This window comes from Rosa rugosa, chromosome 3 (assembly GCF_958449725.1).
Source record: "Rosa rugosa chromosome 3, drRosRugo1.1, whole genome shotgun sequence".
Taxonomy (NCBI): Eukaryota; Viridiplantae; Streptophyta; class Magnoliopsida; order Rosales; family Rosaceae; genus Rosa; species Rosa rugosa.
The window spans coordinates 10,742,158-10,769,666 of NC_084822.1; the positions used below are offsets into that span (position 1 = coordinate 10,742,158).

Sequence of the window (27,509 nt, forward strand, 5' to 3'; positions counted from 1 at the left end):
AAGCAAGGGTTAGTTGAATATTTCTTCCGTAGAAGGCGAGGTTTAATAACTTTTGTATAGGCTTGCTATTTAGCGAGCGTACCAGAGACTTTAGTAGTTTGCTATGGCTTGGATAGGGTAGTCTTTTATTTTGGCTTTCTTATGTAAGCTTTGTAGACTATAGTCATTTGGTTGTTGATCTAATGAATTTCAACTTCTATTAAAAAAAATGAGGCTTACTTATGCGCGCTTTTATGCAGCTGTGGTCGTTAAACATAAGAGAGAAAAAAAAAATGCAGGATGTTTCTGAACTAATATTCTTTTCTTTCCAAAACTAAAGGTATGTAGTAGCGATTTTTACATTGCATCCAAGTTTCCTAAAAGAGGATTATTTGATGATTTATGAAGGTCCTTGTGCCGAACAATACAGTTTCAGCTCTCCTTTATATTTATTCTACCATGATGTACGTTCTCTTTTGTTTGGCCGTTTGCGAGTAGTTTGACTAAAATATCGAATATCGAGGAAATATCGATAGTCCAAAAAATGGAAATTTCGATGAAAATATCGAGGAAATTTCGATCCAAGTAAATTTAAAAAAAAAATGATGGAAATTTAGAAAGTAACATGGAAATCATTAATGAATTTTCATTAAATGTTTACATGATCAGTTATCTATAATATTTCAAAAAAAGTGTTTGATGAACTTAATTGTATAATGATTGTAGTAATTTAGAGTATAATAAGATACACTGAAATGACAAAGATATGAAATTCTACATGAGAATTCTCAAAAATGATTTAAATAGGAGATAAGGAGAGTTTTTATTTTTTGATTGAAAGAGATTAGGAGAGTTAATTATTAATTATAATAATATTTTACAATTAAATACATATGTTAAAAAAAAAAAAACCGGTCTTCAAATAAATAGAAAAAGAAGTAGAAAATGGTCCGTTGAAATATATAGAAAAGTTTTTTTTTTTTTAATAGAGCCAAATGTTTACTAGTTAGCAAATTAGATAATTAGAAGATTTATAAGCATGGAGGGAAAAGATACAAAGAGCAATACATGACCCTATAAATTTTTAAAGTTTTTCTCTTTAGATGTTATCAGTTTAGTCGGATTGGATAAGAACAAGGGTTAGTTTTCATGAGCCACATATCGCGAGAGGTGGCGATAATCTCGGAATATCTCGAAAATTTTGAATATTTCCAGAAATATCGTGAAAATTTCGAATATTTTCGGAAATATCGCAAAATTTTAAAAATTTCTCCCGATATTCTCTTGGTAAGTCAAAGATATATCGAGACCATAAAAAAACGGAAATATCGCTGAAATTTCGAGGATATTATCGATTTTTCAGTCCTTGGTGAATATTGAGTATCAAAATTTTTGTTGGGAAATAAGCTCTATTTGTTATAGGCTGAAAAGTCATGAAGCCTCTTGTTTCATGAATATGTTGTTTCTTCTATCTATCAAGACTGTATGGAAAATGTAATCCTGCGGAATTAAATTATTCAACTGGGGAGAAGGAAGTCCTTGCTCTAATCAAATCCATGAACGGTGCGTGCATAAGCATTTTTAGGGAATAAGGTTTTAGTCAGAACTGATAACAAAAGAGTTAAAAACTTCAAAAATTAGATGCTGCTGATAAAGGAAGAGTTCTTAGATGACAGATGTTTTTAACTTAATATGAATATGATGTTGTAATGGTTGCAGATGACAAGAATTATTTGCTTGACGCGCTTACAAGAAAGATGACCATGTTCAACAGAGATGAAAGACACAATCTACGAAGCAAAAGACCAGAACCTAAATAAAAAAGTCTTTGGGAAAGTTACAAACGTGGTGACAAAACATTAGGACCTTTGCATGACGGATGAGGCTACCAGTACATAGTATCATATAGCAGACCAGACATGATTCGTGATATTGAAAGACTCAGATTGCCAAAACAAGATCCTGAATGGAAAAATGACCATCCCTGATTGGCAAGAAGAAACATAGTCTGTTAAGTCCAATGATGAAGAAAAACTCTTAAATGAGTTTTTGCTGCATCCAAAGAGGGCAACCATAACTGATCGATCTCAGGGTAAAAGATCGGCTAGCCCGTCTCAACAACAGACGGTAAATGCATATCAAGTCCGTTTATGGTTGCTGCTTTGCCAAAAAGTAGGTGAAACCCTTTTTGAGAAAACCATTCTGTAGTCGTGGGAAGAAAAAGTGTACATAATCAACTGTTAAAGGTTTTCCAGAAACTTTTATACATAACATATAGAGTTTTGGCCTTCAAACAGAAGGTTATTTTAGATGATATTCTTAGTGCTTTCTATGAAAGTAATGAAAATTATATGCTTCAATGTCTTGATGCTTTAACAGAAGAATTGTATGGATCTTATACAAAAGAGAAAACTACATCAGCTAACAATCCCTAGATATCATATATATCTTGAAAACCCAGAAACCGCTAGAGTCCCTGTTTTAGAGTTAAAAGAATCTGAATGGTTTCATTTCCATAATCTTATAGGAGGATTTGGATATAGAAATGGTATCCCTTCAACATTATTTGTGGTCTGGCCCATATTACAGGAGTATCTAGTTGATGTTCAGGCAGAACATCCTCAGAAACACAAATTGTGGCTCATTGAAAATGGTTTTGTTCATAATATTTGGACAAAATCCAATGAAGATCTAAACATGCTTCCAGATATAATATCTGGAACCGTTAATTAGACATTATGGGTGCATTTTGAGATTAAAATTTGTATCTCTCCACTAGAGTGGACAATGGTAAATGGAGAGATTAATTGCATTTCTCCATACCACCATGTTAAGATTATCCAAAGCCCAATATCAAAACCCGCAACCGTGGGAAACAATGGAAAACCAATCAAAGCATCCCATGGATGAAAGCCATGGCCCTAGAAACTATCAATAAATTAGTCTAAAAAGATTATGACTCTAGCCTTTTGGCAAGTGGAGAACATATAATGGTTAATTACCTGTTACAATTATCATTTACCAGAAAACTTGGACTTTTTCACAACATTAATGAGGAAAGAAGTGCATTGTACACTGGCCACCACCACATGGCTGGATAATATTGAACAGGAAGAAAAATATCAAATTTCCTCTTATTCAGATCTTGAATATGAGGAAAATTATGCAGCTGCTGAAAATGGTCCAGACTCATTAGCTACCTTAATTTATTGACGAAGAACTCCACAATATCACTTACATGATGGAGAAGTAAGTGATTGTTGACGCAAAAAGACGAAAAACTTTACTTTTCAAAAAGTATAGTTATTATATTTTCAAAGAAGAAGATTCCTCCGACCTTCCACTTTCTTTAGGACGTTTTGAATTTTATTTTTGAGTTCCGCTCCCTAGATAAGGGGCTATAAACTTCTCTAGGACGACATAAGAAACTTGAGATAGACACTCCCTCTCTCTCTCTCAAGAAGTAAGATAGCCAGAATAGAAAATGTGCTTGTCGTATAGCCAAGAATATCAGTTTGCCTGTAATGTTCCGCTTCTTTCCTATAAACATCATGTGAAGTAGTGTTTTTGTTTCAAGTGAGTACTTGTAATTATAATTATAAATAGCTAAACAGCTTTTAGCTATTTACCTAAGAATGAGGCTCTGAGTTCTTATCATCCACTTCGTCAAGCTTTTAAGTTTCTGTTATTTATTAGTTAATCGTTGTTTTGCTTGAGGTTCTGTTATTATCTCGTAAGTTAAAGCTTTAAATTTTTTGTTTCAAAGGAAATCTTTCTTACTTTGTTTTAAAAACAAGCAACAGTGATTCCGCCCGTTTTAGTAACCATTAGGCAGGAGGCCATTAGATGAAGTTGTGACATATTGAAGGTTAGTTTATTTTTATTTCAAGGCTTAAAACAAGTTTTCCTAAGAAAAAGTAAATTTTAAATTTTGCTTATGTCAGCATTAGGACATGAAAGTTATTTATAAAAATGATAAGCTTTAAAAGTAGGGCTGGGCTCGGGTCGGGCCGGGCTCGAAAATTAGTGAGACCAAGACCGAACCCGAAACTGTCGGTTCGGGCTTTTTGTAAACTGAAAACTGACAGAAACCGAACCCATTCGGGCCGGTTCGGTTTTCAGGCTTTTCGGGCCCAAAATGCCAGTTCTGCCTGTGCTATTCAGCTTTGCCTGTTTTGGTACCTGGAAGACTGGAATGCATATCAAATTATAATGCTGTGAAATAAACTCATTAACATAACTGTAATCAATTTGCAATAATCAAGTTTAGCCAGAGTTTACAGTTTACAACACAAACTCAAGAGTCCATAATACATTGTCCAACAGAAAACAATCCAAATTGTCCAACAGAAACATAAACACAATTTGCAGTTTTGCACAAATAGTCAAACTGTCCAACTAAGAAATAACTGAAGCAAATACAATGCAACTTCGAACACCCAATTCTAAGAACCCCAATGTAAGCACCAAATATACCAAATCAAAACAGGTAAAAAATCACTTAAAAAAACATGAACTTCGGCCCAAATGCAGAACACCCAATGCACCTGGTTCAGTTTCTGAGCACTAGAAGAAGCAGCAGCAGCAGTACTATGAGAACCGGGTACTGGGCCCTTGTCGGGGAAGTACCTATTCTTCTCCGCATCATAATAAAACCCAAGAAGATCTGAACCCAAGAATTAATCATTATCACTAGTTTGAACAAAACAAAAAAACCCAGAAAGATCATAACTTTATAACTGCAAAGAAAAAAAGAAAAAAAAACCCAATAGGATTGAAAAGTCAAATTGAAAACCCTAGAATCTAGATTACTCACCGAAATTCTCTGCGAGGAGCGAAGTGTAGACTGCAGACCATCAAGGCTCAGGGAGAATCGACAGTGACGATGAACTTCTAAAGCTTCATTGGAGGAGGATTTTGATTTTCGGAGATCGAGACTGGAGCAGGAGCTGGTAATGGAAGGAGAGAGAGAGATAGACAAATCAGAGAAGGGTGAGGGAGGGACTGAGAGAGTGAGAGGGAGATTTCAGATTTTCAGCTGGTAATCACTAATCTGGGTTTATCAATTTCTGAAATTTGGGGCTTAGACTGAGATGGTATCGATACTATCGACAAGCAAAGAGAGGGAGGCTGAGGTCGAGTTAGTCGACTGGAGGAGTGTAGGCTGTGTAGCCTTTAGGGTTGTTTATTATTATTATTTTTTAATATTTAACTTATTATTATAACACCCAATCATGGACTGACATGTGGCAACTGCTACAGTTTTCGGGTCGGTTCGGGCTTTCGGGCCCTGAAAATATGAAACCCGAGACCGAACTGATTACATGAATTCGGGTCAGGCTTTAGACCGAACCGAAAATTTCTATTCTAAAACCGAACCGAATCGGGCTTTTTTCCTCGGTTCGGGTCGGGTCCTCGGTCTTTCGGGTCCGGACGCCCACCCCTATTTAAAAGTCTTTTCCTGACCAAAAACAAACATTTCAACCAAATTTTGGACATTTTTATCATATCCTCATAAAAAAAAAATGTGCGGCTATTGCCATCTTACAATTTTCTTAATTCACCTATATACATTTGAATTTATTGAAAAACTATATTATCCAAGTGCAAAATAAGTAATAAGTACACACTAATTTTTTAAAATTCAAATATGTAAGAAAAATTAAATACATAACCAATTAATTAAATACAAATTTTCTCATTGGATAACATAAATCTTCATATTTTTCACCCAAATTTGAATTTATTACTATTTTTTGTATTTTTGTTATCTTCTCATCGTTAATTTGTTATTCAATTCACATCAAAATCTTGTAATTCTAATTAAAAAAGAAAAATTCTTTGCAATACCCTCCTCTGTGACCACTAAAGTAAAAATTAAAACAAGAAATTAATTTTTTTTTTTATCAATCTTTTCTTTATTGTTCATAGTTGTTAACTTATAAATATTTTGACATGATAAGATCAAAACGGAAAGAAATCCGATTATGATTTTATTAGAAAATTTTAATATATTTTAATTTTTTTTATTGGTATAAATTAAACGAGAAAGAGTTTCCTTAAAAAAAAATATCTTGTACATTAAGTATCTAAAAATACGCAGATAAAATCGCTCTTTTGGGTAAAATAATCTTCTAAAATGGCATTTTCCTACTCTCGAGGCCGGCCCCTTTTGTCCGTAACCGAACAAGTCGCGCCACAAGGAAACGACGAAATAAAAACAAGAAGAATGAACGACGAGAAAAGCTATGAAACGGCACACGTATCCATTTGATTTGACACTCTCTACTTCTTCCGCTTCTCTCCGGCTCAGAATCATCATCATCGTCGTCATCATCACCTTCGCTCTTCAATTTCCGACGACATGGAGCTGAAACCAGGTCTCTCAGCTCTGGTCACCGGCGGAGCCTCCGGTATTGGTAAAGCCTTCTATTTCTGTCTTCTTTTATCTATTTTCGTCCAGCTTCAGTAAGACTAGTGTGCTGCAGAGTCTCTCTGGATCATGAATATGATCTTGTACAGCATCAGGTTGTGTCCAGATGTAAACAAACTGCGTTTGAATTTGAAATCTTCAATCCTTTAAATAGTTGCTTTGGAATTGGAGCCTTCATTTTCATTTCCAATTCGTAGTGTAATCGGTAACCAGAGGCAGAAGATTCTCGAATTCTTAGTCATTTTTTCGGTTGTTGATTTGTAGGGAAAGCTCTCTGCTTAGCTCTGGGAGCTAAGGGAGTGTTTGTGACAGTCGTTGATTTCTCTGAAGAAAGAGGAAAGGAAGTTGCGTCACTTGTTCAGAAAGAGAATGCTAAGTTCCATAGCAATTTGAAATTTCCATCTGCTATTTTTATCAAATGCGACGTCACGAATACAGGTAATTGCACTGTTAGAACATAATTGATAGTTGCTAGGAATGAATGGACTAGTTGGAGTTTGAACACTTATGATGTATTTCTTCCTGAACTGCTTTCATTTATATGTTTTGGCATACATATATTCCGGCAGTCATATTGATTTGGAGTTAGATGGTACCTCTCAGATGATTACATTATGGTTTATTTCGTCAACAGGAGATATGACTGCTGCATTTGATGAGCATGTAGCGACATTTGGAGGTTTGGATATCTGTATTAACAGTGCAGGCATTGGTACTTCCATTCCATTCTACAAGGATCAAACTGATGGCACTCATACATGGAGACGAACAGTGAACGTGAATCTGATTGCAATTATTGATTGCACTCGCCTTGCGGTATGCTTTGAGCTTTCACTAGCTTTTGTTAGTATACTTCTGATCAGTAAATCTGAATGTGCTACATGTTAATTACTAGTCTTTGGTTTTCCCAAAAAGCATAAAACATCTATTAATTTCCATACTAAACAAAGTTTTGGCCACCATGTTGTCCATAATATATAGTTATTTCATTTGATTGACTATATTTGGAGTATGAGGCTTACTTATGCTTTTATGCAACTGTGGTCGTTAAACATAAGAGGGAAAAAAGATGCAGGATCAGAGACTCAGTTTCTGAACTAATATTCTTTTCTTTCCAAAACTAAAGGTATGCAGTAGCCAATTTTACATTGCATCCAAGTTTCCTTGTGCAGAACAATACAGTTTCAGCACTCCTTTATATTTATTCTACCATGATGTTATCTTTTGTTTGGCCATTTGCGAATAGTATTGTGAATACTGAGTATCAAAATTTTTGTTGGGAAATAAGCTCTATTTGTTATAGGCTCAAAAGTAATTATGTGAAGCCTCTCGTTTCATGACCAATATGTTGTTTCTTCAGTCTTTCAAGACTATATGTTATAAAGCTTTTTCATATCCTGCAGTCCTCACACTGATTGAGAACTTAAGGTAATAGTTAATTGATTTGACTGTTAAACAAAGAAACTTTTAGATTGTCTCTAGTCTTGTAGAAACCATATCTTCTAAATTGCATAATCCTTTTTTGGTGTCCAAGTTTCTTTCAAGTGTCTGAGCCTAGCTTGCAACTTTTAATTTGGGCTTACGCCAGTGGATCATAAAGTGTACGTCATCCTTCTAATTTCTTCGTTAATTGATCTTTTCATGCTAAAGACTGATGATGCTCCAAAAAGATGTGTAACCTTTTGGGAGGATATGACAGAAATGTTGAAATTTGATAGTTTAATTCGCACCAATTATACTTTGATATTCTCAAAACTTTTGGTTAATTCTGCTTCTGAACTTTTCCGTAGTTTAAACATTAGTGTGATGTGTATCTCATATCCAAAACAGATTAAAACAATGCAAGCTATGCAAAAGCCTGGTGTAATTATCAATATGGGGTCTGCCTCGGGTCTTTACCCAATGATCAAGGATCCAATTTACTCTGGTTCAAAAGGTTTGTTCTTCGTACTAGCTTTCTCACTTATTTATCTCTTAAAACCCTTCTTTTGGTCAGTTGATCTACTTTTAGTCACAGGGGTTACGTATAAGAATAAATATACCTAACTTGTTCATAGGTATGTTCTTTGTACCATTTTCATATATAAATTAATGATCATGAATTTTTTTTTTTTTGCAGGTGGCGTTATTCTTTTTACCCGATCCCTTGTTTCCTACAAACGTCAAGGGATTCGTATCAATGTGCTTTGTCCAGAAGTAAGATTGTAACTTAGAAGTTAGATTTAACTGAAATAAGATTCTGATCAATATAATAGTAAAAGAATTATTACCAACTCTTTGATGCAGTTTGTGGAAACTGAGATGGGCTCACTGATCGATTCTAAATTGATTAATTTAATGGGGGGCTTTGTCCCTATGGAAATGGTGGTGAAAGGTAATCTTTATGTCAAAAATCATAGTTAACAATTCCAGTAATCATATAAGGAGGCCAAATTTAATTATAGGCAATAGGTCCTTGAATAATAGAGTTATGGATTTTCTCAGAATGAAATAAAGGATGGAGCCATATATGCATCACATTAAGGGATTTTTTATGATTTTTTTATTTTATAACTAGTGGTATGCCCCAGTATGGGGGAAGGGTTGATTTGCAGAAATGATCTGTTGTCACTTGTCATACCTTCAAAGATAACAGTTACTTCAGTACTATACTCTATGTAGTGGAAAGGTCAAAACCTTCATGGGGGTTATTGGATAGGTTTCTACTTGCTTTTCAACCCCTATGTGTGTGTACCGGAGCACTTAATATGGTACTCGCATATATTGTGTACATCGTAATATTAAAATTTTGGTTTAGGAGAATTCCATGTTTCATTGCATCAACAGAGTTCAACTCTACCCATGGAATCAGCAATGGGTCTTTTATTCATATTTATTTATTTAACTAAAATAACTCTTCCAATCTGTTCTCCATCTCAGGTGCTTTTAAGCTTATAACTGATGAGAGTAATGCTGGTTCATGCTTATGGATTACAAATCGGAGAGGCATGGAATATTGGCCGACCCCCACAGAAGAAAACAAATACATGGTTCGCTCTTCAAGCTCGAGGAAAAGAACTACGGCAAAAGCTCCATTCGAAACTCCTTTGAATCTTCAACTTCCACAAAGCTATGAGAAATTGTGAGTAAATATACATCAAATATCGTTCTTTTCTTCCTTTTCCTTATGAAAAGATACAGATGTAATTCTTAGATGATCAATTTTGTCATTATATGGTTCTATATATGTAAAGTTAGTTCCTACTGTTTTTTTACTTATAAAACAGTTGGTCAAGGTGATTAAAAATTGAATTCTACTAGCAAATGCAAATTAAAATTATGATTTTGGGCAAGTATGTGACAATAGTGCATACCAACTCTTATGCTGAAGAACGGAAAGGCGTTGAATGTTTACTTTTACTGATATAGGCTGAATATGAAGCTTGTCATCCATTGAGAGGGTTTCCAATTGATCTTTGGTCCATTTTTCCTTTTCAATTGACCCTAAAATCCATTGATCGTGGAACTTTGTTGAAAGAACAACTTTTTTGTTTTCTCTTTGGAAAGAGTGAAAAAACTACTTCTAACTTCCTTTCCAATGCTCATCATGAAGTTTTGTTTTGGTCTCGTAGACCGAAAAGGCGTTGAATGTTTACTTTTACTGATATAGGCTGAATATGAAGCTTGTCATCCATCGAGAGGGCTTCCAATTGATCTTTGGTCCATTTTTCCTTTTCTGTTGACCCTAAAATCGATTGATCGTGGAACTTTGTTGAAAGAACAATTTTTTTGTTTTCTTTTTGGAGAAGAGTGAAAAAACTACTTCTAACTTCCTTTCCAATTCTCATCATGAAGTTTTGTTTTGGTCTCGTAGACCGAAAACTTCTTCAATTTATCCTTTTACATATTTTGTCTTCCACTATTATTGCAGTAACAATCGTAAATTTTCTATTGAAAGGAGACAAGTGGTTTGTTATTAGTTTTGGTGGTTAATCATAGTTATTTTTCTTCAGAGTGGTTCACACCTTGACTCACAATTTCCGTAATGCTACCCGTATAGTTCATGCACCATTGAGGTTACCGATTGGACCACATCATGTTCTTGTGAAAATCATTTATGCTGGCGTAAATGCAAGTGATGTAAGTTTATGAATCCCTTAAAGTACTATACTTAATTATTTATAGTATATTCGGAGTTCCTTTAATTCCATCTTATGTTTTGTTGGCTTGCATCTGTAATTCTTTTTTATTTTACTATCATTTAAAGAATATTATAACTGTTGTCTGGAACTGGACTGAACTTGGTTGGATAATTGGATTACCAGCTGCTTGAGCCAGTGGCATAAGGGAGCAAAAGATAAGGCATGCAGTTATTTGTCTGTCCAGGATCATTTTCCTCTGAGCCTAAGTTGGTGCTAATAAATTCAACAAACAAGCACATATAACTCTTGTAGGTTAGTTTACATCACTGGGATGGAATATAACTATTAGGTTTGGGGTCTAGTAGTTAATTGATGGCCTTCTCTCTAACCCTTAATCTTTGGGGTCTAGTAGTTGTCTAACAATTATTGGTGGGGAAATGGTTGTGTTTTTACAGTTCCATACCTATTCTGGACCTCAGACTTGCTTAGCTAGGTATTAGGATTTTCCTCCTTATTGTAATGTCCCTTCAACTAATTTCAGCTAGGTCCCTTGCATGCTATGTAAATTGGTATAGCATGCTCACAGGACTGGAAAAAAAGTCTTGAGTCTTGACATACAAAATTACTTCACAACAGCGCCATATATGTGTTTAAAACAAAAATGCTGTGTTGGGGGAAATTGATCCTCCTTGATGATGGGCAAGCTGCTAAATGTACAGAGAAGGGTGCTCTTCTAAAATAAAATAAAATGTGATAGGGTTTGGGGAGTTGTCTGAAAACTTTGGGTGTTTGTTTCTTCCCACATGATGATTTTTAAAATAATGGTATTCAGGACATGCCTCTTTTTTGGTATTGTAAATTCTACCGTCTCATTCTCTGCAACGTCCATATATGCATGCTCTAACACGGACTTTTTATTGGCAGGTAAATTTCAGCTCAGGGCGTTATTTCACTGGAGCCGACAAAGGCCCCCAGCTTCCATTTGATGCTGGTTTTGAGGTGCAGGAATATAATATATATTGAATAACACTTTGAGACATTCTACTATCTCTCTTGCAGTTGGCAGTTTCTGTATTTCTGAAGTCATTGATACTATAACACCTAGTTTATAAACATGTCACATTGTTGCAGGCTGTGGGGATAATTGCAGCAGTAGGGGAATCTGTCACTAACTTGAAAATTGGTACTCCTGCTGCAATCATGACTTTTGGAAGTTATGCTGAATTCATGATGGTACATTAAGGACTCTTGCTTTCATTTACGTCTCACATAACTTTTTAAAGCTTCACTCAGCTGTATCACCTAATCACTGTTATACGTGTCTGAAAAAATGATTCCTATTATATTTGTTGAGGTCTCCTTTTTATTAAAAATATCATTAATTAAATGCAATTAATGCCGAGTTTTTAACTTGAGCTAGGTGCCTTCAAAACACATCCTTCCTGTGGAAAGACCAGATCCAGAAGTCGTCGCTATGCTTACTTCAGGACTAACAGCATCAATCGCTTTAGAAAAGGTAAAGTATCTGTTTCCAGATGAGAAATTGGGTAATGTAGAAATCTATATCCTCTTTGTGCTTGTTACAGATATTTGACACTTTTTTTCAAGCCTCAAACTATGATAAATGTGTTGTGCTCAAACCAGAAAATGTGGTCATATTCTTACACCTCTAATAAAGGGTCCATAGTCTGTACGGGCTGGAAATAAAAGGACAAAAATTCTGTGTTTGTGTTCTTTGTTCTGTATGCTTCAAAGTTTTTAATAACATCATTCACCGAATCTGATACACCAGATTTTTACTTGTCTGACAAATTTATTGGTCATGAATTGTTAGGCGGGTGGACAATTGGAATCTGGAAAAGTAGTTCTTGTTACTGCTGCTGCTGGAGGGACTGGGCAATTTGCAGTCCAGGTTTGCCTTCAAATACTGTTATAGCATCAATCACATGCATGCTTTTTGTTTATTCCCATAGACGTTATGACCATTTGTAACTGCATTGCACTCGGTCTTCAAAATGTTGACCGATGTACACGTATTATGGTTTACCAAACCCACTGAGAACAAGTTGTGCTGATGGTGGGAATCTGAGGCAAAAGTCTCATTTCTTAGATTTTCTCCCAAAACCACCAACAAGAACAAAGAAATAAAAAATTGTTGATGTTGGAAAGGTGTTCCAGGAACAATTTCTTCCATAGTCACATAGTGGCTTTCTAAATGGAAATATTGGTATCGGTTGATTTTGAGGTAGAAAGCTAGTGTAGCATGAGCCAGCGTTTAGTAGATACTGACAGGGAATGAAAAGGATAATAAGGAATCTTATCTTAGTAACACACGCTATTTTCCTCCAACAACATATATGCCATAGATAGCTATTTTTCTTGATAGATTATTGGTTGGCTTAGCATTTCCTAAAGTTTGATTAAACCTTCCGTGTTCTAAGGAAATTTTCTTTGTTTTGGTAATATTACTTTCCTAAATCTGGACGCTTCCACTGACATAAAAACTATATCCTACAGTTCTCTTACTTGTGTCAGACTGAAGGGAAGTTTCTATTTTCCTTTTTGGAAATCCACTTCAACTCTAAAAGATTGTCTTGAAACTACTCTGAAAAAGTTGTAACATTATTTTGCTTGGTGAACTCTGTTTAATGTGTTGAAACATATATATAGAGTTGGAAGGCTAGTAAATTATCCATGTGTCTAATAAATGTTCCAAATAAAAGCAATTTCCTTTGTTCTAAGGTTTTAATCCATTAGACCACCCTAGATCTCTTCTGTGAGGGAAGGTTCATTTTATTTCACTTTTTTAATTTTCACTGGTGTACAATTGGCTACTTTTTTGTTCATGTTTCATACATTCCCCTTAGAAAAACTATTTATTGGATAGTGATATATGCACAGCTTGCAAAACTAGCTGGAAATAAAGTGGTTGCAACTTGTGGAGGTGCAGACAAGGCAAAGCTTTTAAAAGAATTGGGGGTTGATCGAGTCATAGATTATAAAGCTGAAGACATAAAAATCGTATGTGAATCCTCCTCCCTTATCATTAAATTGTTTCTTCAGTTGTATTTGGTGGAATTATATGATAAATTGGACCGGTAATTTCATTATTGTGATTTAGCATGTCAATTGATCCAGATTCTTGCTAGTAAAATTATCTATATCTGATTATATTGATTGTTTCATGATTGTTATTTTGAAAGACTTCTGAGATTTATATTTGGTTCGAAGCATGCACATATATGCTTTAATATTAGTATAATTCACTGACTCAAACATCCAAGTTGCAAAAGTAAGTAGGCTTGTGATACAATTGGTGTTTGAATATAGAATTGACAATCTGCCTCTTGGTAATCTAGAACTTGGTACTCCCACTTTTTTGAAGTAACCTTGACCCATCTACTCGTACTGTTTTGTCACTGTTCATTTTTTCCTAACTCATCTAATTTGTTCTCATCACTCTTAAGTGGTTTAAAATATGATCTGACCCTTGTATATGAAATTTGATCTGACCCTCATATATGTTGGATATGGATAAAGGAACCCTTGCAGTATTTGATCTGACTGATTTACATTTTTAAGACTAGTTCAATAAACCTCATTATAGTTAAAAGTCTGGGACTGATGGCTTTCAATTTTCCAGGTTCTAAAAAAAGAGTTTCCAAAAGGTATCGACATTATCTACGAGTCAGTTGGTGGTCACATGTTCGATTTGTGCTTGAATGCTCTGGCAGTTTATGGGCGACTCATTGTAATTGGAATGATTTCTCAGGTTCGTTATTCTGCTAGCTTACATTGTTGCATTGTGACTATCTTAGTTGACACTTAATATGCTATTTGAATAGCAAACTAAAATATATTAAAAGTTTCTTTTCTTGTTTTTGCCCTTACTATGTGTAAACAGTTATGTTAAGGATAGTTTATTTTCTTGTTTTGATGTCATTTATGTGGAAAGTTAAGTTGAAATTTTAATCTAGCAATGCATCATCTTCGGTAAAATGGTATATAGTTTTTACTTGTGCTCGTAAGTCGTAATGGAATTATTGATCAAAATTCCATACCAATATGCTGAGGGTAATGCCCTACATCAGATATGTGAGACCTTGCATATCAGCTCATATGATATTGGGCCTCTCCACCCATTGCCAATTGGTTTTGGGTTGGATGCTCAAATTCCACATGTATCAGAGCAAGCTGTTGGCTGTCCACTTGTTAGGCCCAACAGGTACACATGTACTCAAATCATCCAATATACGTTGTCCACTTGAAAGTAACGTCCCACATTGGAAATATAAGACCTTGCATAAGAGTTGTAAGAAATGGGGCCTCCACACATTCTGAATTGTTATCGAGTTGGATGCTCAAACTCTACGCTTTTGAGAGACGCATTACGCTTTTTATCCTATGCATATGCTTTGAATGGTCAAAGACTTCATAGTTTCTATTACCAGTCTTAAACATCTATGTGCAGTTAGTTAAGGAATTTAGGGATGGATATACATGAAGTGATTCAGCTATAGAAGTTTGTTACTTAAACAGTTTCCTTATTTCAAATCTGTAAAGAACTGTATCTGGTTTAAATCCAATAACATGGTGGCCTTAATAATAGTGAGAACTACTTTTTGCTTAAAGCATTTCATGTTTTCTTGATAATTTGGTTAATGATATAATTAATTCATCTGGTTTCAGTATCAAGGAGAGCATGGGTGGAAGCCGTCAAACTACCCTGGAATTTGCGAGAAGCTTTTAGCTAAAAGCCAAACTGTGGTATGTAGCAGCTAAGTACTAACCCTGTCTCGACTCCTCGTATACAATTTTCATTCCATCCTCGTCTTTCTCCTTATCTATCATTCAAATTTTCTATTTTTTATTTGTGACCAAGATTTAACTGTTGGTAATTACTTGACCCATCTATAAGATCAATTCGCGATGATAGCTGCCACAAAAATAGGGTATCTCATATTCTGAGAACTGACTTGGAATTGGAGTAGCTTTTTGGGCATGTCTGATCCAAAATTTATCCCTAGATTTAATGTTTATACTTCTTGGTACTCCAGTTGGTACAATCAATAGATAAAAAACCAGTTGATTTACGAATGCTAATAATTTCAGGCTGGGTTCTTCTTAGTACAATATAGTCAGTTCTGGCAAGAACACCTGGATAAACTCGTTCATCTTTTCTCTGAAGGAAAACTGAAGGTAAGTATTATAATTATTGAACATATATTTCTAATTTCTTTTCCAAACATCTTTCAATATGGTTACAAAGTACCAACCAACTTAATTCTTGTCGTTATCCATGGACTTTTTGGACTTGAATAATTGATATTTCTCAACTATGAGCCGATATTTCTCAACTATCTGCCTTCATTTCATAGGTTTCCTTAGACCCAAAACAATTTCTTGGTGTCCATTCTGTTCCGGATGCTGTCGAGTATCTTCATTCCGGTAAAAGTGTAGGGAAGGTATTGCTTAAGCTCCCTTTTTACTTCTGTCACTCATTGTGATCATTGCTGCGACTCAACTCTGACCCTAAATGCCTTTTTGTTTGGGCCAAAAAATGTTCCAGGTTGTTGTTTGCATCGATCCATCCTACAGGCAACAAACATCAAGATTATGAGCAGATGGGCTCTTGCTTCCCGGGAAGTTTTCTCTTTTCTTGAACAATCAATCTATGAGCGCAAACAACATGTATTCTTGCAGCTTTGTCCAATAAGATAACTAAAAGCCATGAACGGTGAAGATTCAACAAACGGTTGGGCGAAATACAAATAATAAAGATATGGTTAGAAGTTTGAAGATTATAGTTCCTTACAGGTATACAAGTGCGAGCAGTACTTATGCGAGTGTCATACATAAACAATTCCAAATTGTTCTTTAGTTGCTAACCTCTTTTGTATTAACGCCTATAAGGAGGCAATTTAGTACAATTTATATATGCTTTGTCGCTGCGAGTGGCACTTTTATGCTTTTTATTCATCCAGACTCATATGGAACATTGGAAATGCGCTTTAATACAATAATACTCCCAGCACTGTGTAGCATTTATTTATTTATTTTGAATAAGAAATTTAATGGTAAGTTATTTAGACTTTAGAGAAGTTTGTGGGAACAGATAATGGGAAAGATGGCGGACAACAACTACAAGAATTACATATATTCATCCTGATCATAATACTGTGAACTCCGTTGTTCATAATGCTTTGAACTCCATTAGACGGCCAAAGAAAACGAAAAACAAAACTGACTATTGAGCGTTCTTTCTTGTAGACTCGTCCGTGTAAAGGTTAACATCTTAAATTTTGTAGATTTGATATGCCAGAACAAATTGGCCCTCGTGGTCAGGAGTGCCGAATTTTAACTTAAAAGTTGATGAGGCATAACTCATAACTTCGCCCAAAATTAACAGAAGAAAACCGTTACTTCATGAGTTAATGTTCTCCTAATCTTATTCGTAGAGACGGGGGGGGGGGGGAAATCATTCACGTAAGCATACATACATTATAGACATATTGAACAAGCAAATACTAGGATTATCCACAAACTTGCATAAACAAAACAGAGAACTGCATACTACTAGCTAGTACGTACTCCGAACAGCTATTTATGATTCAGACTTCCACTATATACTTATAGAGCCCACCCACACATTTACTCAAACAAAGACCCTCGGAACAGAATCGACCGGCTGAACGTCCACCTCCCTCAGCTCCGTCTTCAACCCTTTTCCTCCTCCGTTTGCCAAAGGATGCACTCCGAGAGTCGGCCCGGTCATATAAGCTCGGTTCTCCCTCTCCTTCTCAAAGGATATCCCAAACCTCTTCTCCACATTTCGAGCAAGATCCTCATACAGCTGACCATCCCTAGTCAATGCCAACATCACCTGTGGCACCCCAAGAGGTAGATTGTCGCCCCTATCAACCTGCCACAAATAACACAGTTTCATCACTAGTCCACTACAACTCTACAAGAATAGAAACTATTGATTTACCTAGATATATTTTCTTTGTAATAAATGAACAACAACGAGCATGTTTATCGAATCCGCTAGCTGTTAAATGTCACTAACCTGCCAGAAATGGAACACCTTCCCATAGGTCTTACAAACCTTGTCCAGATCCTGACGCTGGATCGGTCCCGGCACCCCGGGCATGAACAAAACCCCACTCTTCACCTCATACTCGTGAGAGTGCCACAGCTTCTTCTCGTCGTCAGGGAGAGTCAAGAAGAGTCTCTCCGAGACGATGTACTCGAGGCCGATGAGCTTAGCGTCGGCCTCAGGGCTGTCGTAGATGAGGCACTGACGCACCTCCTCATTCTGGTGCCCGCAGAAATGGTGGGCTTCGACCTGACGTGTCATGTCGTGGCCATAGAAGTGGAAGGCGCAGAGGTGCTGGTGGATCTTGTTGACGGGGCCGAAGCCTTGGATGGCGGCGGTTGCGGTTTCGAGGATGGCTGTTCCGGTCTGGGTTGGCTCGCCGGGGACTTCTGCGTGACTAGTCGCCATTTTTTTGGGCTTGGTTGTTTTCGTTTGTGTGAATCGGTGAGAGAGCTAGAGCGAAGTACTAGTGGTTTTGGTATGAAAGAGTCTTGAATGAAGCGTAGAAGACGGTTTAAAAGCTTGGTGTATGTTTTGGAGTAGGAAATTAGGGTGTCGCATGCAGTCTTACGCGTGGTGGCAGATAGCATAGGTGGCGTGTAGCAGTGGTAACGTGGCGATAAACGTGGCTTTTATACAGGTTGAGGAGGAAATCAAGGAATTGGGGAAGTAAAATCTTTATTTTCCGTCTGGAATCTCTAAATTTACTTACTTGACATCTTATATTTTTACACCTCATGTCAAATTTTTAAATACTAAATTTCTTTAATAAAGTTTCTCAAATTATCTTCACTCATATAATTTGCAAACAAACTAGTGTAATTATATATACACATCCCTGCACACCCCTCAACATGTTTTTGCCATTTTTTCTCTAATTTTTCCTCTTTTACCCTTTCCCTTCCTGTCTTTGTACCCAAGGGATTGCAGTTGTCATTCTTCCCGAATTATACAGTAGCTGCAATAACAAGCTATTGTCTTCCTCTTCTTCTTTTTTTCCCTTCCTCTTTTCACCCCGGCCCTATTTTATGTTATTTCCTTGATTACTGATTGAATACTGAATTTCTTCCAATTCAGTACTTTTATTTTGGTCATTTGATCTTAAATTCTTTCACTATTGAAGTCCTAGTGCATGCCTTTAGTTTATTTGACCCTATTCAATATTACATATTGACTAAACATTAATTGTTCTTGTACGTACTGTAATATAAAGAATTTTTAGGGTTTCAGCTTGATCAATAAGACAACAACATCTACAACTCTTCAAGATAGATAATGCTGGATAGAGGAAACTAGCAAAAACTTTTTAAATTTCTATTAGATGCTATACTTTGCCAATGAATTTTGGCATGATTGCTTGTTGGTGGGGTCGGCTGCTTCACCAGAAGAGTCTCAGAAATTTCTTTTTTTACTAATTAGGAGGAGGGTAAATTGGAGATTTAAAATTGTACAAAAAATTTAGGGATGTGTATATAAAAATTCCCAACAAACTTTTATCTTTAAAATAAAAAACTTAGTCATTTCAATAATTTAATTACTTTATAAATCTTAATTACATATTCATTCCTTAATTAGACAACATAAATATCTTTTTTAATAAAAAAAATTAAACATAAGGTTTAATAACATGTGAACAAGAAAATAACATGAACTATTCAGTGGTTTTTTTTCTTTTTATTTTTTTCTGTTTTAGCTGTGAAAAAAAAAAGATTAATAATTTTTTAATGTTATTTTATTTTTTGTACCTCATGATTAATTATTTAAATATTTGTTTATTTTTTTTAATTGCTAGCTCATTTTTTTTTTTCAAATATAATGGATAGTATTAGATGTAGGTCAAAATATGAGTTATTTTGTTTTCCCTCACCAACATGCGTTGAACATAAAGGAATACGTTAACTCTCTCTCCTAGGGTTTCCGGTGTGAACCTAGGGTTAGGATTTTGAACCTTCTACTTGCTATCTCCAATGGAGGTTATCTCGTGGAATTGTCGTGGCATCAACAACGATGCAGCGGTGCAAGCGTTGCGCCGGTTGGTGCAGCAGAAAAAGCCGGATTTCGTTTTCCTGTGTGAGACGAAGATCCGAGATTGGAACTATATGAATAATCTCCGTCTGGAGGTGGGGATGATGAACTGTTTCGTTCGAAATCTTCACATCATATCGACGTGGAGGTTCATGAAACTGACGGGTCTGGTATACGGTGGAGGCTAACTGGTTTTTATGGCCATCCCACCACCGCTGAGCGCCACTGTACTTGGTAACTGTTGCGGGAATTGAGCGAGGAGGTGCAGTTACCGTGGGTGGTCATCGGTGATTTCAATGAGCTGTTGAATGCCCAAGAGAACGAAGGAGGTGAAATACGGCGTGAAGGCCAAATGCAGCTTTTCAGGGATGCCCTTTCCTACTCAGAACTGATCGACTTGGGTTTCTTCGGGTCGCCTTTCACTTGGAAGGGGCCGGGGATGCGGAGCAGGTTGGACAGAGGAGTGGCTTTCGCTTCATGGTTTGATGTGTTTCCGGCGGCTAGGGTTCAACACCTACTGCCGATCCATGGAGATCATATTCCCATTTTGCTAGGGGTGTACCGAAGGCCTGTGCATTCCAATTCTAGGCACAGTCGGCGGTTCAGGTTTGAGTGTCATTGGACACACACAGACAGCAGTTTTGAGGTTGTACGTGAGGGCTGGGAACGTAGTTCTGATGGGTTTCCTATGTTCAAAACAGTGCAGCAACTTCGTAACACTAGGTTTGCTTTAGCAGATTGGCAGCGTATCACCTATGGCAACAGAGGTAGAGAAATTGAGGCCTTACGTGGTAGATTGCATGATCTCACATATCTTCCTTTAACAGATGTTAATCAAAGTGAGAGCTTTGAGTTAGCTTTGAAATTGGATGGGTTATTGAATGATGAGTATGCCTATTGGAAGCAAAGGGCAAAGGTTTCTTGGCTTCGCGATGGTGATCGGAATACCAAATACTTTCACAGGAAGGCCTCTAACAGAAGAGTGAAGAATATACTGCAGGGATTGTTTGATGATTCTGGAATTTGGTAGGATACGGATCTTGGGATGGAAAGTGTAGTATTGTCATACTTTTCCAATATGTTTCAGGCTGCGGAGATTGATCATGCTCATATGTGTGATGTTGTTGATCTAATTACACCAAGGGTTACTCCGGAGATGAATGCAGATTTGTGCGGTGATTATTCTGCTTTGGAAATCAGGGAAGCTTTGTTTCAGATGTATCCTAAAAAGTCTCTTGGACCTGATGGTATGCCTCCGCTTTTCTTTCAGCACTATTGGGATATCATTGGCTCTGATGTTGTTGCTGCGGTGCAAAATTTTTTGCACTCTGGTCAACTGCTTGGAGAAGTCAATTATACTCATATTTGTTTGATTCCGAAAGTCCAAAATCCAGTGAAGGTTTCTGATTTGAGACCGATTGCTTTATGTAATGTTCTGTATAAGATTTGTTCTAAGGTTGTGGCTAATAGGTTGAAAAAGATTTTGGCACAGCTTATTTCTCCTTTCCAAAGTGCCTTTATTCCTGGCAGGCTAATCACGGATAATACCTTGATTGCTAATGACGTCTCTCATTATATCCATACTTGTTTGTCTTCTGAAGGGGTGATTGTAACGCCCCAAGCTGCACCTCACCAGCCTAAACTCGTTATAGTGCCGTGAGTCTCTAAAACATAAACCGAACGCTCGATTTACATCCTAGAGAACCGCTAGGCATTTTGTTTGAAAAACTTTTTGTATAAACACAGCGGAAGCTACAAATATTTTTGAGGTGAAAGCTTCTTGAAATTACAAAATTCACTTTGTTCGTCTAGAACTTGTCATTTTTGAATAGTCGAGGACTAATAGACTTAACCACACAATGAACACTCAACAACAAGTTTCAGAAAGGCGTGGATCAAGAAATAAAGATCAAGAGTACATCAGAAACTCGTTTACCGTTCGGAAGGGTTATCAAATTCCGCGCATCCAGCTCCGTCCGCTACAATCCCGTTACCAGTGCACAGTACCTGCACATAAGGTGACTTTAGTCAAACCTATAAATTTTCTAATCGCGTAGCTTCCTTGGCTACCCCAGAGCAACACTTTATTATGGTACCAGTCGCCAAATCCATGCTTAGATTCCAGGACGGAGGCCGATCCAATAGTAGTTTGCTCTCTTCTCCGTGCTTTTAGAGTTTACTATCCTCAGATTCCACAAGCAACGTCAATTGGCGAGTATTAAAGCACCGTTAACTTCCCTCGCTTCACCTCGGAGTCGAGACTTCTAAGCGGAACCTGATTTTGCTCTGTTCAGTGGATGAAGTAGCTGAAGATCCAATTTTTCAAAACTCGCACCTCAGATAGAAGGGGTATCAACGAGTTACGCTCGACATGATCTTCTTGAGGTGATTCAAACTCTTCAGGATTCCTTCCTCAAACGACATTTTAAGTTCGAAACAAGAACAACATTCAACAACACGTATGAACTAATACGACATCCGGACCTTTAACCGGTCCCACACTATAACAACTTTACTTTCGAAGTCAACACCACGACATAAGGAATCGCGCTTTCTATTGGATAAGTAAAGAAATTCGCACTATAACTTTTCGACCTTTTCAAGCATCAACTATACTTATGGGGACTCAAAGTTTGTCGTTCACGTACCTTTTACCTTTCAACATTTTCATTATACTGGGCCCACATCTTCACCGCGGTCTGTGCACTGTGGAGGAGCTTTGGGTGGCATCACTCACTCGATTTAGATTAACGCATGAACGTTTAATGGTAGGACTCGAAAGGATCATAAGAAAAATAACAACAATCGAGTCCAAGAAAACAATCAAATTAACCGGACTCGATAAGATGTAAAGACAAAGGTTGAATCAAGTCCAACAACAACTATTTGAGCAACCGGATTCACTAGATAAACAAGATTCGAAAGTGAATCCAACAACTTCTTCAACAATCAAATTATAAGCTCAATCTCATCACAAAGGAAAATCGAAATATGACTCGGATCTTCCAAAGAAAGAATGAAAGTTCCAATTAGGAATCCAACGGAAGAATAAACTATGGTACCAATCAGTAACGGATCGAAGTTCGGAAAACAATTATAGAGTCTAACGAATTTAATCATCGATACTGTAAACGTTATGAAGTAGAGAATCAAGATTCTAGACGAACTTCGAAAAATCACTTAAAACATCACAAGATTTCGCTTTCGAATCTCAACTTTTAACCCACACAGGGTTGAACAACAATTTCCACAAAGTTTGTCTTTTCGACAAAATGCACTTTAGTATCGGCTTGACTAAAATCACGTCAACAATTTCAAATTGCAAACTAAACTTTCGAATCACGACGTAAAATAATTTCTTGGCTAAATCACTTTCTCGAACACTTTTCGAAACACTTTCCAAAATACCTTGTCGAAACTAAAATTTGAGGATTTATTGAAATTCCTTGAACACATTTTTTTATAACACAGCCTTTCAGGTTAAACCACTTGAACTGAAATCCAAATTTTTCGAGCCGACAAAAACAAATCAATAGTACCAGAGGTTTTAAATCAAAGGAAATCGAAAACTTTGGAAGCATTGCTCTGATACCACTTTCTGTAACGCCCCAAGCTGCACCTCACCAGCCTAAGCTCGTTACAGTGCCGCGAGTCTCTAAAACATAAACCGAACGCTCGATTTGCATCCTAGAGAACCGCTAGGCATTTTGTTTGAAAAACGTTTTGTATAAACACAACAGAAGCTACAAATATTTTTGAGGTGAAAGCTTCTTGAAATTACAAAATTCACTTTGTTCGTCTAGAACTTGTCATTTTTGAATAGTCGAGGACTAATAGACTTAACCACACAATGAACACTCAACAACAAGTTTCAGAAAGGCGTGGATCAAGAAATAAAGATCAAGAGTACATCAGAAACTCGTTTACCGTCCGGAAGGGTTATCAAATTCCGCGCACCCAGCTCCGTCCGCTACAATCCCGTTACCAGTGCACAGTACCTGCACATTCACTGTTGTAGGGGTGAGCTTTCGTCCTCGCTGCTCTATGGGACCTACTCCGGCTAAGTTTGAAAATCAACTCAACTTTGTAATAATTTGGATTTGGGCCCAGTGTGAAAACAAAGCGAATATATATGTAAGAACGACAAACTTAAAATATCATTAATCTTAAAACTCGATGCATGATTAGAAAACTACGTGTGATTTACCTGATGGCCTAGTTCCGTAGAACCAATATCTGACCTTACCAGTCACAGAGCGCCAAACTTAACACACTAGCTACACACACGGAACCGGGTCGTCATTGCGATTGCGCACCGTCCGACCGGTGTAGCTAACCCTCCGGAGGTTTAGGGGTGGCTAATCCCCAAGGAAGTCATCGACCACCTTTCCGCTCTCCCACACCGCCATCAACAATCTTATACGCACGTTAACTTGAAAACATTTTAAATTTGAACTAACAATACACTTTCATCATGCATCACGTATAATCAAATATGGAAAACCATTAGCCAATAGAGAGTCCTGAGTTCCCTACCTGGATTTCGAAGCTTTACCATCTCATGTTGTTCGGAGATCACGAACCTTCCGTTCCTCGGGTAGCTGGAGTCCTAAGTTCCGACATTTCGATAGTTAATATCGCATTGAATTAATAACTGAATTCTCAACGATTAACAAATCGTACAACCAACTTTTCCTAGTTTGACTAGGAGTTGACCAACTTTGACCAATCGAGACTTGTTTGATAATTAACCCAAATTACCGAACCTTTACTTGAAATTACGATATCGACCAATTACGACTATGTCGAAACAAATCAAACATCGACTTAAATCCAAATACTTTTAGGTGCATCCAAATACTCAACATCACAAAATCAATTTATCAACTAATCCAAATTTTCTCTCCAAGTCAAGATATACTACAATTTGGTAAGCTCAACTTGAATTCACCGTAAACATACAGCCATGCAACCAACTTCCAGGAGTTAACCACACAAGGCAAATCTCAGAACTTTCAACAAAACCCGACTCACCTTGTAATCAAATTAGAATCCCGAATTACGGTCTGTACTTAGGCGAAGAACACAATAGCTTGGACAGATTCTCTCTATTTGCTCACCCTTTCCACCACTCCACCAATTCTGAAATCAAACGCATTCATACTTCAGTTCTCACTTCAATACGTCTAAGTGAACCGGAAATGGTCCCAAGGAAGCCCGAAACCACCAACCTAGATGGTGGTGCCGGCGGTAGCAGTAAACACCCAAGACACAATTCCTCAAAACTAACCAAATCGAAGAACTACTTACCCAGACTAGTAGGGCTCGAAGAAGTGACCGTCTTTAGTATGCCAAGCAAGCCCAGAAGTGTCGGAAGATTCGCCGGCGTTGAAGAACACGGCAAAGCCGTAGTTGCCCAGAAACGTAAACCATCAAAACTTAATCCAAATTGAAAACTAATTGCACAGACTTGAAGAGCATGACGAGGAGATAGTTTTTCATACCACTTGCAGCTCCGACGGTGGCCGAAAATTGCAGAACTAGCCGAAGAGACTCAGACCTTCTCACTGACGTTTCTCCCTCCTCATCCGGTGCATGGGCAATCGAAGACCACAGGCGTGATGGCGACGACAAGAGGAAGAGTTCGGTGGTCTTGAGTCGTCGATCGGTGGCAAACCGGCGTCACTCCGGTCGGTCGCTGGCTGGTTCGCGCTGTGTCCGGGTCAGAGAGCAAGCTCTCTCTCTCTCTCTCCCTCTCTCTCGAATTCTCCTGGGTCTTCCACTGATCAAAGGCCTATATAGATTTGTCCATTAATCAATGGATGGCCATGATCAAACGGTGGGGAAAATGGATGGCTAAGATTGCTCCACATGTTTTCTAATTCTCCAATTTATTTTCTAAAATCCCATAACTTCGGAAAATCGCTATAAATAGCTCGAGTATCCGGAAAATTTCCCGAAAATTTCCACGAACACGTCGTGACGTGTACTTTATTATCCAACTCCTAAATTGAGGTTTTCACTTTATGAAAATTTCTGAAAATTTCCTCGAGCATCTTGACCTTTATCGAGATCGTTGAATAGTTTCGCGTACGATCTCCGATAAGCTCGATACATTTTTCCGGGGCTCACAGTTATGTCACTGAAACTTGATATGAGTAAAGCGTATGATAGGATGGAATGGCAATTCTTAGAAGCTGTGCTAGTCAGATTCGGATTTGATGATTCTTGGGTTCGAATTATTATGCTAGTCAGTACAGTGAGATATTCTTTTCTGATCAATGGACAACCTAAGGGTTATCTTACTCCTACTAGGGGGTTACGACAGGGGGACCCTCTCTCTCCATACTTGTTTCTCTTATGTGCGGAAGTTTTCTCTGCACTACTTGATAAGAAAGCTTCTCTTGGCCTACTTAAGGGTGTTCAGGTCTGTGAAAATGCACCTATTATCCATCATTTACTGTTTGCTGATGACAGTCTTCTCTTTGGGGTTGCTTTTGAGGAGGAATGTTTGCACATTAAATATGTGCTTCATGATTATGAGAAGGCATCTGGGCAGTTGGTTAATTTCAGTAAAAGCAGTGTGGTGTTTAGTAAGAAGGTTGGTCATGGTTCACAACAGTCTTTGGCAGCTTCTTTGGGGGTGGAAATTGTGGGAAAACATGAAAGTTACTTGGGGCTTCCTACTTATGTGGGTCGTAGCAAGTCAGAGCCTTTTGCTTTTATCAAAGAGAGGTTGAGCAAGAAGCTTGAAGGTTGGCAAGGTAAGTTGCTTAGTAGTGCTGGGAAGGAATTGTTGATTAGGGTAGTCGCTCAAGCACTGCCTTCCTATTCCATGAGTTGCTTTCTTCTTCCTAAAGGATTCTGTGTTGCTTTACACCAAATGTGTGCCAAATTTTGGTGGGGCAGTAAGCAGGATAATAGAAAAATTCATTGGATGTCTTGGGAGCGTTTATGTCGGCCCAAGGAGCAAGGGGGTATGGGTTTCAGAGACTTATATGCTCACAATTTGGCTTTACTAGCGAAACAGGGTTGGCGTTTGTTACGTTTCCCAAACTCCTTGCTGGCTAGGATCAATAAAGCTCGATACTTTCCTTCTGGTGATTTTTGGTCAGCTAGGGTTTCAGGTTCTGTTTCTGCTTGTTGGCGAGGCATAATGGAAGCTAAAGCTGTGTTGATGAGGGGTGTCCGTTGGCAGGTGGGTGATGGTAACTCTATCCGGATTTGGTCAGACCCTTGGATACCTCGTCCTTCTTTTTTTCGCCCACTCCTTCGTCCGAATATTCCTGTGACTCGGGTCAGTGAGTTAATTTCGGATTCTTGTTGGAATGCTGCTCTTATTGAGAATATTTTTGATCCTGTTGATGCAAATTTGATATTAGCTATTCCCTTGAGTTCGAGGTTAGTCCCAGATAGGCTTATTTGGCACTTTGATGCTAAAGGGATTTTTACTACTAAAACTGCTTATGTTCAAGCTTTTAATTTGCTGAACTCTCCTGCTTCTGCTTCTAGCAATGATTCTGGTACCTTGCTATGGAAACGGTTATGGGCCGCTAAAGTTCCGGGTAAGGTTAAAGTGCATACTTGGAGATTTTGTTCTTCTATTTTACCTACTATTTCCCAGCTTCGTCAAAGGCATGTTTATATTGAGGGTGGTTGCGCTTTATGTAACGATGCGGATGAGTCTGTTGAGCATGTTAGTCGAGATTGCCCCTTTGTTAAATGTATTCTTTGCCGGTGCCCTGGGCTAGGAGGCATTTTTGCTAACCATTCGGAGGCTTCGTGCTTGGATTGGTTGCAGGTATGTTCAGAGTCTCTTTCTGAAGATCTTTTTTCTCTTCTCTTATGGGGG

At 37.5% G+C, this 27,509-nt stretch overlaps 2 protein-coding genes and 1 long non-coding RNA gene across 3 annotated transcripts; 1 reads left to right on the forward strand and 2 right to left on the reverse strand.

Annotated features, from left to right (window-relative positions):
* Nucleotides 1-6,155: 6,155 nt before the first annotated feature.
* Nucleotides 6,156-16,585, forward strand: LOC133739170 (uncharacterized). The gene is made up of 18 exons (XM_062166903.1): nucleotides 6,156-6,398; nucleotides 6,677-6,850; nucleotides 7,047-7,228; nucleotides 8,243-8,348; nucleotides 8,532-8,608; nucleotides 8,699-8,786; nucleotides 9,332-9,533; nucleotides 10,405-10,531; nucleotides 11,458-11,532; nucleotides 11,665-11,766; nucleotides 11,954-12,049; nucleotides 12,368-12,445; nucleotides 13,435-13,554; nucleotides 14,177-14,305; nucleotides 15,223-15,300; nucleotides 15,646-15,732; nucleotides 15,912-15,998; nucleotides 16,103-16,585. The coding sequence occupies exons 1-18, from the start codon at nucleotides 6,344-6,346 to the stop codon at nucleotides 16,151-16,153; spliced, it is 1,914 nt and encodes a 637-aa protein (XP_062022887.1). The 5' UTR covers nucleotides 6,156-6,343; the 3' UTR covers nucleotides 16,154-16,585.
* A 428-nt stretch (nucleotides 16,586-17,013) lies between these two features.
* On the reverse strand, nucleotides 17,014-18,468 carry LOC133741460 (oil body-associated protein 1A-like). Its single transcript, XM_062169356.1, has 2 exons — nucleotides 17,603-18,468; nucleotides 17,014-17,455 (listed from the first exon to the last, which is right to left on the reverse strand). Exons 1-2 carry the CDS (start codon nucleotides 18,038-18,040, stop codon nucleotides 17,189-17,191), a joined length of 705 nt encoding a protein of 234 aa, XP_062025340.1. The 5' UTR covers nucleotides 18,041-18,468; the 3' UTR covers nucleotides 17,014-17,188.
* A 4,909-nt stretch (nucleotides 18,469-23,377) lies between these two features.
* On the reverse strand, nucleotides 23,378-25,405 carry LOC133740297 (uncharacterized). Its single transcript, XR_009861106.1, has 4 exons — nucleotides 25,162-25,405; nucleotides 24,968-24,998; nucleotides 24,692-24,799; nucleotides 23,378-24,266 (listed from the first exon to the last, which is right to left on the reverse strand). It is a non-coding gene; the product is annotated as an uncharacterized LOC133740297 (long non-coding RNA).
* Nucleotides 25,406-27,509: the final 2,104 nt, after the last annotated feature.